This window comes from Urocitellus parryii, chromosome 11 (assembly GCF_045843805.1).
Source record: "Urocitellus parryii isolate mUroPar1 chromosome 11, mUroPar1.hap1, whole genome shotgun sequence".
NCBI lineage: Eukaryota > Metazoa > Chordata > Mammalia > Rodentia > Sciuridae > Urocitellus > Urocitellus parryii.
Genome location: NC_135541.1, coordinates 34,698,920 through 34,717,021, shown reverse-complemented (window position 1 = coordinate 34,717,021; position 18,102 = coordinate 34,698,920). Strand labels below are relative to the sequence as shown.

Here is an 18,102-nt window from a genome sequence, read left to right as displayed (position 1 = left end):
GCAGGAGGAAAGGAGCCCTCAGGAAGCAGTGAGAGAGGTTTCTTGGGGAGGGCATACAGTCCAGAGGCCAATCATGTATCCCTAGGTACCCAGCTCTGCACTATCATAGGAAAACTACTTCCTCAACTTAATTGGAATCCCAGAGGAAATGGGCTACCAAGGACTGGCGTGAGGACCCAGGTCTCCTGCCTTTTAGTCCAGGGATATATCTCCTGAAACCACCCCTTCATGTTTAGGGACCCAACAGGACCAAGAACTGTTCCAAAGGGCATGATACCAGGGTGAGGGGGCACACACCCTCTGGGTATACCTTCCCTTGGCTAGGACTCCACACTCATATGGATCAGTCAGGGATTTGAGTCTCTAAAACATAACAGGGGAGAAGCTCAAATAGAAAAAAGAAAAGAGACCTCCCAGAGCAGCTTCTTATATCTAATTTTCTGCTCACTTCCAGGCAAAACTACAAGAATTATTCCATGGAGTCAAGGACGCATTTTCGAATCCAGGCAGCCACACTCCAAGCCAAGTCTTCCCTAGAGAATGGCACCAGATCCATAGTCTCATCAGTGTCCTTGTAGCTTTGTGTAGCATTCCTGGGCTGCAAGATGAACAGAGACAGCTGGACAGAGCTCCTGGAAACATTTCAAAAGATTCCCTCCCCCTGCCCTGCCCTGCCTTTGGGGTCCACCGGTGCTCCAGTGGGATGGCACAGCAAGAGTATCCATGCAGAAGCAAAGCTGGCATTTTCACTAGTGTGGCCACATGCCTTTGCCAAGGGCAGAGCAGGTGGAGCCCTCTGCCTGCCCTATCACAAATACGGGTACTTGTTTTTCACTGTGATGTTTAAAGAGAATGTATGAACAGTTTACATTTTCCTTAGAAATACAATGATGGGATTATAGTTGGCTTTAAAAACAAAAACCAACCAACCACCTGTAAACCTTTGTTTTCACCCACACTGATGTGGCAGTAAATCTTTTTAAGCCTCAGCAAAGACCTTCCTTTCAGAGGACCTAAAGAATATCCAGAGGGTCTGTGACTCTGAATTTGAGGTTCCTGGAGGTAGGGCACAAATGTCACACAGACACCTACTCTCATACTTCGTATCCCCCCCTTAATAACTGTCCAACTGTCAAGCAGGTATTTTTAGGGAGATGAAGGTTGAGCCCATCTGTAGAAAAATCAATTCCCACCAGTAGGGAACAGGGATGCCAAGGCCCAGCAGAGGCACCTTGTAACCTTTGTGCGCCAAAACCAGTAACTTTGTGGGAAGTGAGGGAGGTGGTTTTCAGAAACCAGTCTGCATCCTTGCTATATGCCAAACTAAAACCACTGGGAATAATGAAACGAAAATATGTACTTCACTCCAAGGTATGTTTATTTACAGACAGCATTTTTCTTAGAATGATTATTCTTGGCCTCTGTATTATGTTTTAGATTTTTCAGTGAAGAGATATTTAAGTAATAAAATTTATACACTTGAAGAGGTCATGCAACATCTATTTCAATAAAATATGTGTTGCTTGAATTCTTGGGCAGGGCAGAAAGTCTTGATTAGAAGCGACATGGCTCATGTCAACATTTTTTGAATAAGTTACCAACATAAAAATGAGAAGATTTTGCAAATGAATCTGGTTTCTGGCCTCAACATTGAGCCTCAATTCCCACAAGAGGACAATCAGCTGGAGTTAAGTAGAGACTACTTTAAACACCACTTCTATCTTTCTGGCCCCTAACAGCATTTGAATTTGTAAGCTCTGGGACTGTTAAGTGAGAACTCAAGTTCGGTTACCAACAATTTTACTGGTCACATTCTAATGTCAGTACATTTCAACATAACTATTTAGCTAACAGTAAAAATATTCATCTGTAAAGAAGTGACTCCCCAGATGCATGAATGCAATTTCTATAAGAATCACAGCCATCTTTTTCAAATTTTCCAGAATTGCTGTTTAGCAAACACCTGAGCATCTGCCAGGGGTTGGGTTAATAATAATATACAATCAACCAGCCTCCTATGAGCAATGCTGAAAGGAATAACTGGTTTTAGCTAAAACACATTCTTACCAGAAAAAAAAAAAAAAGACAACTCTTCATCCAATAACATCTTTTGCACTCTCAAAAGTGCTGTCAGAGTATAAACGCTGTGAAAAAATATTCTGTCCAAGAGAGAGCCAGTCCTTTGCAAGCTCGCTCTTCTCTAAAGCCTGGATGCTGGGAGACCAACCTGTTTTTAGGCTGTTGGACAGGACAAAGTGAGAGGGGTGATTGCTTGATGAGGGTGACGGTTTCCCTACATATTAGAACGCTGCCAAAGCAGCACTGGTCACAGTATCCTGACACATTATTTGCAAAATGCAGTTTAAAACAAAATAGGGGGACCGGGATTGTGGCTCAGTGGTAGCTGCCAAACATGTGAGGCACTGGGTTAAATTCTCCGCACCTTATATAAATGAATAAAATAAAGATCCCCAAAGAATTTAAAAAATAAATAGGGCTGGAGGTTGTAGCTCCGTGAAAGAGCACTGGCCTGGCATGTGTGAAACCTTGGGTTTGATCCCCAGCACCACAAAAAAAAAAAAAAAGAAAATCTCTCCTTGAATTAAGAAGGAAATTATAAAACAAAAACAACTTTATTTCAACATTCCTTTCAGCTGTTTTTTGCTTTAAATTTTTATGGGAGGATTGTTTCCTTTGCCAATATTTGTTACTACTGATTTCCTGTTGGGCTTCATTAATTGGCCTGTGTCACTTTTACCTGTTACCCTGGTTGCAAGCTGACTGATAATCAGTGGGGTTTTACCTCCCCTGTAGCTTCTGAGATAGTCTCCCCAAAAACATCCATGTGAAACAGTGAAAACACTGAGTCTAACAACATATCCAGCGGTCTCTGAAGGTGAAAATCCTGTCATGAGCTTCTTGGTATCTCCTTAGAGTCATTTTGGTCATTAAATCTCTTAATACTGCTGATCTTTCTAGCACATCTGCCCTGCAGATGCTGCTGATTAGTTTTGGCTTGGAAATTAGAAGATCTGAATTCTAGTCTTAACTTTGCTATTGACAAGGTGACCTTGGAAAAGCCACAGACTCTCAAAAATGGCAATTAGAGTAAGGCTCTGATTCCAACTCAGGGCAAGTCTGTTTCTTAGTTTTCATCTGCAAATAGAGGGAATAGATATACCTCCCTATTTTTCTGCTTGTCTTCACAAGCAGTTCAACCATAAACAAAGACTCCCTTAAACAGGAGTAGGATGAGGGAGGCGGAGCTCCACAATAGCCAGGATTCCAGAGAACAAGTAATCTTCATTTAGAAAAGGTCTAAATCCTGTGCCACACAGATGAACTCAGTTTTCAGGGAAGTAGCAACTGTGTAACAGGATCTGAACAGGCCCTTGAAAACACCAAGTTTACCTTGGCATCTCAACTGGTCACAAAGGCCCTCCTTCACCCTGGCAGGGTGGCTTGGCAGTGTGATGGTCTCTATCAGCTCTCCCACGTGTTGGCAGGTTTCCCTATTTCCTTATCTACTGAGTCAAATGGGAGTGTTTCCAAGACAGTTATCGTCATTCACAGCAAAAGCCACAACCTGACATCAAAGCCAGTTTTTAAAAGGCCAATATCAACCCAAGACTTGGCTGTGGTCCGGGTGGGAGATTCCAGCCTGAGTAGAACTAGGAGGTTTTCAGAAAGCAACAGCCTGTGGATTATTAGACCATTTAAGAAAGAAACTAAATCCACTTTTCCCTAGAATTATTCCCAAGTAAATTTAAGAAGATAGAAAGCCAACAATCTTAGCTTGTTGCTTTCAAGTATACCAGTTGTATTTTATGTAACTACCCTATCAAGCAGGGACTATTGTTGCCATTTTATAGAATGAGAAAACCGAGACACAACTTACCTAAGATCATGTAGCAGAGAAGATTCAAATTCAGGTAGCTGAACTCATACTTTGCTAAACTACTGGTCAAGTTGTAAAATTCACTTCACAGATGGTCTCCCCAATGTACATTGAATCTTGGGCGTATGCCAAAGATGGAGGAGGTATTGGCTAATAACCACTGGAAATCCTTGGTTGGAACATATGGAATATGTTTGTGTCACCTGGTTCCCCTAGGCTATTTGGTATTTTGAGGTAGGAATGTGAATAATCAGAACAAAAACAAAAGGAAGAAACAAAAAAGTAATTGTACTCATAAAATCACTGAGGGATGTTAGAGAAAAGGGCATGATCTAATTCCCACTTGGATAGGTAGAGTTCAGTCAATAATTCCAGAGATGGGAAATGAAGCCTGCAAAGATCTGAGGCTTAAGAGGGGAGCAAACTATATTGTAGAAGAGGATTGCTATCAGACTAGAAGTTGGAACTTCAAGACAGTGGGAGATGTACAAAGCTAATCAGTAACTTTTAAACACTTATGAGTGCTTGGCTAGTCAAAACCATCACATCTGTGGGCCAAGTAATTCAGGGGCCATATTTTTATTTTTCCTTCTTTTCAGTGCTGAGAATTTAAACCAGGGCCTCATTCATGCTAGCCAAATTCTCTACATACTGAGCAACACCCTAGCCCTATGAACCAGAATTCTGTCACTCCTGGGCTAGAGTTGATTTACTGCAGTTATCTCTGGAAAAGGTGGTAAGCAGACCCACACAATGAGAAAGGTTGGCTTACTAAAAATACTCAACCTTTAGACTATGGAGCAGTGGATAAAAGCCGACTGTATTTAAACTTATTTGAACTTCGTTACCCCATGGAGAATCAGTTTATTTTTACATAAAATAGGGCTTTAATGTCAACTGCTTCATAAGGTTGCAGAAGATACAGTTCATGTAAATAAATCTAGCATAATAAGGCTCCTGATAAGCATTTAAGTATACTGGTCTACACATGCTATGGTGGGTCTGACCTGTGGGGTGACCAAATTAGGGGCTATAGTACTGCCATTAAGGTTTTTCCATCTCTTGGCTTTGCTTCTGTATTAGGCTTATTCTCTTGATTTCTTTGGCAATTTTCCTAACTCCTGCATAAAAAATGAATTAGCGTGGCCTGGGATGGTAGGTCCCTCTACATTAGAAATGCTCTGATTGCTTAGGACCTCTCTTTTCCCCATTTTCTTTCCCCCAGTTTAATAAAAACCATGTGACAACATACCATCCTGCTTTTAAAAAAATTTTTTTTAGTTGTAGATGGACAATACCTTTATTTTATTTATTTTTATGCGGCGCTGAGACTTGAACCCAGTGCCTTATATGTGCGAGGCAAGCACTCTGACACTGAGCCACAATCCCAACCCACTATCTTGCTTTTGTGGAGCTTATTCTGATAGGGAAGACATTAATTATTCTGATAGGGAAGAATTAAGCAATGGAGTAAATAATGGAATATATTTGGCTCCAAGGGCTAAGAAGCCAGCAATCTGAACAATGTCGAGAGGAGCTACAGAGCAGAAACTATACTGCAAAAAGATGAAACAAGTAAGAGCATGGCATTTTTAGAAGACACTAAAAGATGATCCATGAAACTAGATGGTAGAGTCCTATGAAATAAAAGAGATGCAGAAAACCAACTCATCCCAGTTAAGGAGTTGAGTTTACTTAAAACAGGAAACTATTAAAATTTTAAACTGAGGAATGACATCTTATAATCTATTAAAGTTATTTTACTTCCCATGTGCTTTTATAAGGTTAAACATGGATGTAAACCTTTAGAAGCAATTATTTCTGACCTTATCTTCCCTTCACCTGTTACTGGAATTAGGAGGGGAAAAATGGAAATGCTTTCAACAGGCTAAGTGATCATCACTTACATGAGTTGCTATTTCCCAGGAAATAGCCCAGTTGATCAAAAGCCATAGCCATGAACATCATTTCTTATTTCAACAGCATATTCAAAGTCATTAATTCAAGGTTTAAGAGAGAGTCGTAAGAGTAGGACTGGCAATAACAGCCTGTCTGAAAATGACTTGCTAGAATAGCACCTATCTCACAACCAGAAAGACCTATGAATTATTTTCCTTCATGTCATTACAGATAATCATTATGACAAAGTTCATAAGGACCAAATGCTGCACTGTAATACTGTAGTTTATAATCTGTTTACTGAATTTAGCCACACTCATGGATAGAAGATCATTATTTGGCACTGCTTCAAAACTGAAGGATTAGCTCTACTTCTGGAATCAGCAGAATGTAGCCTGCTCCTGCACTCTTGTACAGATCTTGTACAAATCTTCTCACAGGAATCCATTACTATGCCCAGATTTTTAGGGTAAGTCCTTAGTTAATGCAAATTTAACTTACTTTCCTCAATGCTAGGAAATCTGGATCCTACAAGCATGGTTTTAAAAGGGTTCAAAGCATACAGTGCTGCTACTCTACTGATCACATTAGGCATTTCAGATGCATAAAATATGCTCTCCCTCATTCATACTAAAACAAAACCTTCTGTGGAAAGTACCCCAAAATAGCAACCTCCCAATAAAAATAGTAAATTTTCTCAAGAGACAAATTTAATTAAAAATTCCCTCCCAATTCTGCATTTCCTAACTGAAGTATTGTAACATGTTGTTTTTTGCATTTAAAAGGATAAGGTTATTGTTTTTTCCTGGTTAGGCTTTTCATACCATTTCAAAATGACTTGGCAGAGGCAGCCAAGACACAAGGGGCAGACACTTCACCACTGAGCTATATTCCCAGACCTTTTTAAAATTCTCAGACAGGGTCTAAGTTGCTGTGGCTGGCCTTAAACTTGCCATCTATGTGCCTCAGCCTCCTAAATCACTGGGATTAAGGTATGCACCACCATACCTGGCTCAAATCCCACATCTAAATAAATTCCTCTATTGGGCTTTAGAAACTTTAATGCTATACTGTTTAAAAGTATATGATTAAATGATATTAAATGCCAAGCAATAAAAATACTTCCCAAAGGTATATATACCTAAAGATTTCAAAGTGATCAAATTTAAAACTTATACATGACCCCCCCTTTTTTTTGTGGGGGGAATATCTTGAGAAATATTCTCAGTAATCAACTCTAACTGTAGCCCTTCACAGCTGTATTATAACTTTATTTAACAACTCAGTAAAAGCCAAAATTGATGGATTTTAACATGGTATGTGGAAAACAAAGTCAAAGAATACAAAGTGCCCCCAAAATCATTCTGTTCAATACCAGTGCCTTCAATATTACCAAACTTCTGTGAAAGAAGCCTTAATAAAGAAAGACTAAAATCAACATGGAAACTGATTTAAAAAAAAAAAAAGTTCATTTAGCAATTCTGACAATCTAGAAAAGAAGGTCTGACTATAATACTGGATAACATAGACATCATGTTTTAAGTAGAAAACATAAGAACAAAAAGTAATTATCACTGAAAATATTGCACAACTTCAGCTGTTTCCTCCAAATTTACTTTATATAATCAGATGGATATAAATTAATGAACAAAAATTTAAGCAAGATACATTAACAATTTAACAGAACCCGATAATCTAATTTCTTCCAATTTTTCTCAAATTCATTTGAGTGTTTCCATCATGGTGCTCATAAGGAAATCAAACAACATATGGCTACTACAGTTGAATGTCAAATTAACTATTTATGACATACTAAATTCTTCTATAATACAATTATGAAGAATCTTTAAGGAATTTATGTTTTGTATGTAGAAAAGTGTTAGAGTCAAACATTCAACTCAACAAAAATAAGAAACATTTCTGATTCCTCTGTTAGGTGTAGACTGCTTCTCCTTTTGCTAATGAATGTTTTTCAGCTGTAATATCACTGAGCTGAACAAATAAATCACCTTGAGTACATAAGGAAAAATAAACACATGCTAAATGGATAAACATTACTACTACATCTTTACTAGACCATCTCTACCTCTAACACTTCAGAAGCTTAGAGATTTAGAGTATTCTTACATTAACTGCAAGAAAAATTAAAGGAGAAATTCCTTTTTTGAAATCACAACTATGAAGTCATGTGGTTATAAAATTCTGCATTTGTGTGCAAAACATGAATCACATTTACCTTTATTCTCCCTACTTAGTCTTGTCAATCACCTAGCAGGACTGAGATGTGTTTATATAACTTCAATAACCTCATCACTATAGTAATGAGAGATGCAGTATCCTTTTGCTATGGTTCAAGACAACAGGGAAGGAGAGATCACGAGAAATCAAAATTATTACAACTGAGAAACTACTTCTCATTAAGTTTTACCATGGTGCCACTTTCATTTTTACATAAGCATGGTGGCATAATTCAAGCTCAATAAATCGGAAATCTTAATATTTAAAATTTACCTTGACTTTCATTTATCACCATATTAACAACCAAAAGAATTAGATAAAACACATAGGAAAGGGTAATATTAAACCCACCTTGCTGAGTTGATTTATTGACACATTAACTCATTTTTATATAGAAAAGGGATAGTGCATCTCAGTTTGCTTACAAGCTAGGAGATCACTTAAAATTCTGCATTTCCTAACTGCAAACAGAATATAGCACTTACAACAGGTTATAAATAAACTGGTTTTCAAGCATAGAGCCAGCCCCAACGATAATACACTATTTAAAAAGACCTAAGGCAATGAATTCCATTTCCAATGGAAAAAAAGAACTGTGCAAACAAGCTTAAAACTACTTTTTTTGTGCCAGTGTTATAAAATGTAGCTTTTAATAAAACCTTGACCCAAATGCCATTAACTTCAGAAAAAAATTTGGTGGAGAGAAGAAAGTTATTTCATTTAGGAAAAATAACCACTATCTTTTTTTCCTAATCTTCAACACACACAATTTAAACATATACAGTTGCTTTAACACTTTACACAATTCCTATGTACTGGAGCAATAACAAGGTCTAAATACAATTATATTCTTAAACACTGGGTCAAGGCTTTACATAAAAATACCATCCTACTTTCCCCCCCTAAGTTTCTAAAATATCACATACTTTCCTCAACATCTGCAGCCATCCAGGAATTTTTAGGAAACTTTTTGTGCATGATCTTAATTCCTAATCCCTGGCTCTTTGGGCTCAGTGACGAAAGATCAAAACCACCAAAAATGATGGTTCACTTGAAGTCAGACGAGAGACCCTGGCTCAATTAGTCTCATAGGATGAGAGCAGTGCTGCATCAACTGGCTCCATGCAGGAGGGGCACGTGAAGGATCTCATCAACCAGTCATCTATACAGTCCAGGTGATAGATGTGCATGCACGGCAGAAATCGAATTGGGTCCCCATAAACAAAGTCCATCATACAGATCACACACCTGTGGATGTGAGAATAAAGTATTTTTAGGTGAGTTGCCTACTCAGAACACTCTTTAAAATCCCATAACAAAGACAATGTTAATACATACAACACATCATTACCAAAGCATGCAAACTGAATACATCTACAGTGATGTATTCAATGTTGATAAATGTTGACACATTCATATTATCTTATTTTAATTTCCTGGGCCTTCATCACAATCAGCAGAGCAAAGAGAAAAAGATCTCAGAATCAGGTTCACTGATGTGCTTGTAAAACAGCTACATATTACAGGATACATCTGTGGAGAATGTGGCACTTTATGAAGGAAAGCATCAGTTAGATCAACTTTCCTTGTACTGAGTTTTTAGTAGAATGCTGGAGTAATATGATTTGCATTTTAATAACTACATATGAAAACAGAACCACTGATTTAATCCTACCTACTGGGCTGCTGTTTTAAACCTATCTTCATTAACCCAGTTTCAAGTTCACTACACTTTTCTGAGGTTCAAGAAAGCAAACCAATTCTACAGTGTTTTAGAAGTCACAGACTATAATGTAAGTACTAGAACTAAATGTTGCTATAGCTCAAACAGCCAAACATTAACTAACACAGTAAATTAGATTATGTCTGTGTTAGTGAAGCCTATCTCAATTTAAAAGGAGAATGAATGTCCTCAGATATCAATGATGAGCCCTGGGGATAAAAATTCTCAATAAGCAAAATTTTACCTCCAATATATTAAGCATAATGAATTTCACAAGAAATAAATTTCTCTCATATCACTATAAAGCCTTAACAATGTTAATGACTTCATGTTATTGATGGGAATCTTCCTAGGAATATTGTTTAAAAAGGTACATAACCCTTTCTCAGAGGTTATCAGTCCTTGTAATACTGCCAAACTACTTTCCAAAAACCTGTTGAGAGGCCACTAGCAATGTTCACTTTCATATAGATGAATTACCTACCATCAAAGTCATTCAAATAGACAGCAGCATATAATGGTCTGAATCCACATGATTTCTTGGCTTTTTGTTTTTTTTACCAAATTCTTCCTTATTGTTACTCTGAACCTCTTATTGCATTAACTGAGGTGTTCTAAAATCATAAATATCACAGACTTCCAAAGTACATGAGAAAACGCAAATTTTCAAAAAGTTAATCTCAGAAAACAGACCTCTGAAATGTGTTTATTAATTAAAACTTACTCCCGGATCTTTTTTTCGGATCCATCTCTTCCAGGGTCATAAACTCCTTTAGGCAGATGCTGTATAAGGCCTATTCTTTGAGCTATCCTAATTTGTTCTTCTTCAGTCAGCTGAGTTGCTAGCCGAGTCTGGCTAGGTGTTGGATGATAAACTGGAACTGGAACTTGTTCCTAAATATTAAAAAAGGAATTAAAGATTAAAAACCTTATTTTATTACAGTCTGTTTTCTTTGGTTTTGTGTGGTTTGGGAGAAGGGGGCACCCAGCTCTGCCTTAACTTTAGCTTCTACAATAAAACAAAACAAAAAATTCATGTTTAGCTATCAGACCTAGTTGATTTTTTTTTTAGTTGTAGTTGGACACAATAACTATTTTAATTATTTTTATGTGGTGCTGAGGATCAAACTCAGGGCCTCACATGTGCTAGGCAAGCACTCTACCGCTGAGCCACAACCCCAGCCCTCAGACGTAGTTTTAAAGGAAACAAACATTAGCCTTACTGAAAACCTAGCATAAAATTAATGTTATTTTTCCATGAAGTCCAATATATCAAGATATATTCATTTCTGATATACCAATAGATAATATAAACAGACCTGCCATGTAATCAAGCAGTGGAACTGAGTCACATTCTGTATGCTGCAACGGAGTTGTGGTCACAGTATTAACAATATGTGTGTCTGGCCATCCCAGACTTATTTTTTCTTTTCTTTCCACAGATAAAATAACCTTAAAATGCATCTACTATTTGAAAGACTGGGTATTGTTGCAATAAAATCTGCAAAATTCACTGTGCAGTCAAAAAGTGTGATCCTTTTTCAGACTGGAGGAGTTCCTAGAAAGGGGGACCTCAACTCAGGACAAGTGAGGTCCTTGTTATAAGTGACTTTCAGTAGGCACAAGGCAGAGGCACATATTTAGGAAAGTAGATAAACATTCAGAGGAGAATGTGGGCTCTCAAGAGAGAGATGTCTTTTGGATAAGGTAACAGGCATTCAAAGGAGAATGCTGGCCATTTAAACAGTCAAAGGAGAATACAAGCCATCTTGAGTGAGAAGTTTTCGGAGTAAATCAAGGAACACACATTCAAGGAAAAAGTGTGGGCTACCTCCAGAAGGAAATCAGCCATTCTTTGTGGTATGTTAATATTTACAGAGGGTCAGGTGCTAGGGACTGGATTAGAGGTTGAATCAGTAAGGAGTTACGTAATTTCCCATCAGTTTTCCTTGCACATGTATTGCCTGCATCATTTTAATGTGTGTGTGTTTGTGTGTGTGTGTCTGTGCGCACATGCATGTTACCCAGGGGTGTTTTACTACTCGGCTACATCCGAAGCACAATTTTTTTCCAGACAGTCTTCCTAAACTGCCCAGGCTGGCCTCAAACTTGCAATCCTCCTTCCTCAGCCTCCTGAGTCAATGGGATTACTGGCTTGCACTACCACACCCAGCTGCATTGTTACTTTTGTAAGCAAGGGCATGGGCTAAGGATGTACCTCAGTGAATGTTGATCAAGAAAATGTGTTATGATTGTTTTTATTTCCAGTATTTTTATTTCCAGTATTCCAGGATTTCATGGATATTTTCCCCAAGAAAGTATATCTTTCTGTCTTCCCATTTCCTATTTCATCTTTAGATATTAAATCATAAATATGGTGTGGGCACCCTGTTCTTAATCATATTAAAGACTAGCCAAATCTAGCAGAAAAATTCCATAGTGTAGATTCAAAAAGAATGTCTATTCTGTCACCTACGTGCTATATATGTTATTTAATGTCTCTGAGCCTCAGTCTCTCCATCTTTAAAATACTAGGGTCACTATAAGAATCCAACGGTGTGGTGTTTTGTTTTTCTTTGTTACTGGGTATTCAATCCAGAATTGCTTTACCACTGAGCTACATTTCCTGTCTTTACTACAGGTGTGTAGTACAGGTGTGGCGCAGCACACACCTATAATCCCACCGGCTGGGGAGGCTGAGACATTTGAGGATCACAAGTTCAAAGCCAGCCTTAGGAAAAGCGAGGTGCTAAGCAACTCAGTGAGATCCAGTCTCTAAATAAAACACAAGAAAGGGCTAGAGATGAGGCTCAGGGCCCCTGAGCTCAATCCTTAGTTAAAAAAAAAGGGGGGGTGGTGGTGGGATGCTCTTGTCAATCCCCATTAGCTCAAAAATAAAGATTGGGGGATGATTCTTCCTATTTCATAACTGATAGTTCACTGTGTCCAAACTCTTTATGTAAACTACGATTTTTGCCGAAAATCTGATTTCCTTCTGATTCTGGAATATGGTATATGCTAGGCAAGTAAGTGTCTATTTTAATTCCTTGGGTATGAATCACCAATGAGCTTCGCTAGATGACAACCCTTCAAGCTGATACTTGATTTCTTCTGAACTTTGCCCTATGCACATTTCCCCTTTACTGATTTTGCTTTGTATTCTTTTGCTATAAAGCTGTGAGTAGGATTACATGCTGATTTTTGAGTCTTATCAAGCCTGAAAACTGTCTTAAGGATTCCCAATGCCAATGACTATGATTTGTTCCTACTTCATTTCCATGGCTACTGTCATTGCCAGCTAAAAACAAATGAAAACTAAAAATTTTGAATAGAATATACTCCAGGGCCTAAGTATAGAGCTGATGATAAAAGGTATAAAAACATATAATAATGTTCAAATAATGTTCACAGTGATAGCAATGGTGCCTGCATTGATGCCCATGTTTTCAAATGGTAGTATTAGATATGCCCCCTTGCAAAAGCAAAATACAAACAAAATCCCAGCATGCTTTGAATTCTCTTTTTCTTTGCAGTTCTGGGGTTTGAACCCAGTACCTCAAACATGCTACGCAAGTGTTCCATCACTGAGCTATACCATCAGCCTTCACATACTTTGACAACAGTGGTGATCCAGCATCAACTTTTCTCAAAGTTAATTTAAAAGGAATAATATTGAACATTTATTATTTAGTGTAAGGAAAAAGTACTTTCAAGAGAATCCATTAGCTATCTGCCTTTATCTTGAGGGGGTAGAGGGTGTTAAATAAGATCCTATGTGCATCCTTTTTTAATCCTGTCATGGTCTTCACCTAACACTATGGCCTTATTGACAGGTATGATTCATAAATTTATTCATTTCTAGGACTGGGGATATAGCTCAGTTGGTAGAGTGCTTGCCTCACATGCACAAGGACCTGGTTCAACCCCCACAGCCCCCACCCGCCCCCAGCAAATTACATTTCAAATCTAGATCTCCCTTTTAAACTCTAGGTTCTACCTGACAGTTCCAATCCAATGACTCAAGGGTACCTCAAACTCAACATGTCCATAAACAAATTCCCCTTCAAAAATCTGATCCTCTTTTAAGCTTCTCTCAGTAAATGGCATGATCCTGTCTTTCTATTTTTGTAAGATAAAGACATCCTTGACACCTCCTCCTTCTTCCTCACCCTCTCATATTAAATATGTCATCAGGTTGTGGTGAACTTCTTTTCTACATAAATAGACAATCTGTTATTTTCTTTCCATTTCTATTGCCAACATAGACAAGTTGCCTAGTGTAAGCTCTCATTTCTTCCCTAGTATGCAGTATTAGCTAGCAAACCCTCAATTTGTTTTCTATATAGCAGAGCAATTTTTTTTGGGGGGGGGTACTGGGGATTGAACTCAGGGGTACTCAACCACTTAGTCACATCCCCAGCCCTATTTTATTTAGAGACAGGGTCTCACTGAATTACTTAGTGCCTAGCTTTTGCTAAGGCTGACTCTGAACTCATGATCCTCCTGCCTTAGCAGGAGGCACTAGGATGCACTGTGCACTGGGTAGAGTAATTCTTTAAGCCTGCATTCAAATCATTGCTTTTTAGTCTTACTGGCTTTCTCTCAGATTCTTGAAAGAGACACTGTCTCATCAGAATGGCAATCAATAATACAAGCAACAATGAATGCTGCCAAAGATGGGGGGGGCGAGGTACACTCATACATTGCTGGAGGGACTGCAAATTAGTACAACCACTATGGAAAGCAGATGGTAAAAAACACCATTTTGAATAGCAATCATCAAGAATGTAAGTAACAATAAATGTTGCAAGTATATGGGGAAAGTGTACACTCATACATTGTTGGGACTGCAACTAGAGCACTGGAAAGCAATATGGAAATTCCTAAGAAAACTTGGAATGGAAACACCACTTGACCCAGTCATCCCATTCCTAGGTTTATACCCAAAGGACTCAAATCAACATACTACAGTGACATCAATGTTTACAGCAGCTCAATTCACAGTAACTAAACTACGAAACCCACCTGGGCGCCCCTCAACACATTAATTCACAATAAGAGAGTGTGTGTGTGTGTGTGTGTGTGTGTGAGAGAGAGAGAGAGAGAGAGAGAGAGAGAGAGGTGTGTGTGTGTGTGAGAGAGAGAGAGAGAGAGAGAGAGAGAGAGAGAGAGAAAGGGGAGAAAGAGGTATTTTGGACTAGACAGCGGGGAGTGAAGGGAAGGGAGGGGGCATGGGGTTAGGAATGAAAGTAGAATGAATCAGATATTATTCCCCTATGTACATATATGTTTACATGACCTGTAACTCTACATCATGTATAACCAGACAAATGAGAAGTTATATTCCAATTATGTATGATGTGTCAAAATGCACTGTACTGTCATGTATATATTTAAAAAGCTAGAAAACAAAAATAAAAACCAGAAACAATATAACCAGTCTGCTCTGTATGCTGACATACAACCCCTTCCCCAAATATGAACACTTAAGTGGCTCAAGCGGTAGCTCGCTCGCCTGGCATCGATCCTCAGCACCACATACAAAAGCAAAGATGTTGTGTCCGCCAAATACTAAAACATAAACATTAAAATTCTCTCTCTCCCCCCTCCTCACTCTTTTTTTTTTAAAGTACCAAATTGTTAATATAAACATTGGCCTTCAAGAGAGTATTTGATTAAAGCAGAGAACACCAGTTAGAAAAAGGTCAAAAAGTACCTGGGAATTGGCAATTCTTAAATGAAAGCTCCTTGGATTTATATTACAGCAAGAATAATCATCTCTTTGGCTATGAATACAAACCATCACTGTTTGGGCTAAAAAAGCAATTTAACTGTGATTCCCTTCCCTAACCCATACTAGAGATTGAACCCAGGGCACTCTATACCAATGAGCTATATATATCCTGCTGCCTGCCTACCAATCAACTTATCAATCATCAAGGCAGGGTCTTGAATTTCTGGTCTCAAATTTAGTGATCTTCATGACTCAGCCTCTTGAGTCACTGAAATTACAAGATTGTGCTACCTTACCCAGCTCTATCTGCTTACCAATGCACAGTACCTGGCCCATAGTTAGGACTAAAACATTACTGGATAGCTGAATGATCTATATCAAATCACTAGTGTTCCTATAATCTATGTCATAACACTTAACTTTAAAAAAAAACTGCTGATGTAATATGAAAAAATTGCTAATGATTTGATAAATCACAATAAAAAAGGTAAACTTGATATGAATTACAACAGGGCTTCTCCAAGTGACAACACCTGGCTTGCTATTTTTCAAATTTCTACCTACCCATCCACAAGAACCAAAACCAAACTATACCTCTATATAGTTCCATATTATTTTCAAATCCAGAATTTCTATCTAGGTTAATAGCAGAGAAGGACTGTGTAAATACAAGCATTTCATGGAATTTCAACACTGGCATGTAAACACGTATGTGACTTTAGGCATGTTACTTAATACCTCTGAACAAGGTGCAGTGGCAAAAGCCTGAAATCCCAACTCATGAACTGAGTCAGAAGAGTTTGTGGCTGGCCTCAGTGTTAAAGTGGCCCTGGGTTCAATCCCAGTACAAAAACAAAAACAAACCTCTGAACCATTTGGGCTCTCCTATAATGATATCACCAGTCATTTAAGTAGATATTTCATTCTTCCTGACTTCCTTTATCCATCATCTACTTAAGTATCTTACAGTCTTATTTATCATGTCCTCAGTGATAGGATACACACAGTTGCTTGCTCTTGGACAGGTAGAATTCAGTTAGAAAAGCAAATCTTTTACCAATAAATTTAAACATCATTTTCCTTAATGCTTTCTTTAGTTCTCCAAAAAAGTCTGCATGTAAAATAAAAAAAAAAATTCCAAGTGAATTCAAAAAGACACATTTGTCCTATAAAAAAGGAATAATTTAATGTGCACTAAGGAAAAATGCAGCAACATGGAAGAAGGTAGAATATAAAAAGGACAGAGGATTATAAAACATGCAAATACAGGGCAATGGGAAATGACAGGTTCAGACACAGGCAGAATCAAAATATAACAAAGCAGGTCCAACCTTATGAGCAAAATCTCTGAAACATTCCAATTGTTTGTTAATAAATAAGGTAGCATCTACAAAATGAATAGAACATTCTGGGCCCCAATATTAAGACAAAAACAGATGAAAATGTAAAATGTGACCATCTGAAAGGCATTCCATTAAAAGTTGGATTCAATTCAATTTTAGTTTCTGAAATTGTATCAATATGATACAATTTCAGAAACTAAAACAATGCAGTGGGGAATTGCCTAAATAATGTGCTGAGACTGGAAATAGTACAAGTCTGGTTTGTGGTGACGGAAAAATAAAGTCACTGCTAAAGAATGCAGCTTGTCACCAAAAGCTGTATCTTTTTATCCAGTAAGAAATAAGAGCCAGCCCTTCTGATTTTTCTCCTTACAGCCTTAAAACTGCTGCTAGCACCACCTCCTCCCCAGCTGCAGTCTCCTGCTGGGTATGTTTTCTCTGAATTTTGCCAAACTTACACTTATGGTCATAAAAAAAGAAAGAAAGAAAGATTTGGAATAGTTGGTCACAATGTGTATTTTAGCTCTGATGTTCTATTAATCTTGCTCATAACAGCAAGAAAACCCCCAAATAATAGCATTTAACTATATAAATAATAAATAATAATAGCATTTAACTATGATATCAGTATCATTTATCAGTATCATGATATTAAGAAAGTTGACAGGCGAGCGTGGCCTGAATGTTTGAAAAAGTGCTCTGCTTCCAGGGCTGGGGTTTGTTTGCTTGTTTTTAAAATGAAATTTACTAGTTGGTTTCTATTAAATACTGAGTATTCCATACATAGGATTGCACAGTGTCCTATTTGGAAGAGAAATGTGTTATCACTAAATGTATTATCACTAAAGGTTGTAGCAATGCCAATTAAAAGGCAGGTATAATCAAGATTATGGGGAAACAAAATTAAGATAGAATGTAGAACTATGCACATATTAGGAGATACCACAAACAAAAAAAACCTTGAAACCCTAAGTAAAACCATGTGAGGGTCTCACAGCAGAGTGAGTCCCCTGATTTCTCGGCAGCTTTTGATTTTTAATTCATATGTATCATTAAAATAAACCATCTTTCTTTCTCTGAGGTATTTTTACCTAAGCCCCACCTCCACTTTCTTCCCTAAATTCAACTATCTTTTCTATCCCACCAAGCAAACTAGTTTTGAAGGGAAATGGCACCTCCTCACTGATTAGGTATATTATTATTAAACATATTAAACATATAAGAGGTCACTGGTTTGAACTGGGCTCTGCATGAGGCCCAAACCAGA

General features: G+C 37.9%; 2 protein-coding genes across 3 annotated transcripts in view; one reads left to right on the top strand and one right to left on the bottom strand.

Annotated features, from left to right (window-relative positions):
• The window catches only part of Ttc39a (tetratricopeptide repeat domain 39A), a 43,951-nt gene extending 36,653 nt beyond the window's left edge, over window positions 1-7,298 (top strand). For both annotated transcript variants that reach the window (XM_026382615.2, XM_077791509.1), the window contains one exon: window positions 455-7,298. In XM_026382615.2, coding sequence (XP_026238400.1) covers window positions 455-578 — 124 coding nt within the window. In that variant the 3' untranslated portion in view covers window positions 579-7,298. The remainder of the gene's footprint in view (window positions 1-454) is intronic.
• Window positions 7,040-18,102, bottom strand: part of Rnf11 (ring finger protein 11) — a 33,161-nt gene continuing 22,098 nt past the window's right edge. Inside the window, exons 2-3 of the mRNA XM_026382401.2 lie at window positions 10,483-10,652; window positions 7,040-9,283 (exon numbers count right to left, since the gene is read on the bottom strand). Coding sequence (XP_026238186.1) covers window positions 9,112-9,283; window positions 10,483-10,652 — 342 coding nt within the window. The 3' untranslated portion in view covers window positions 7,040-9,111. The remainder of the gene's footprint in view (window positions 9,284-10,482; window positions 10,653-18,102) is intronic.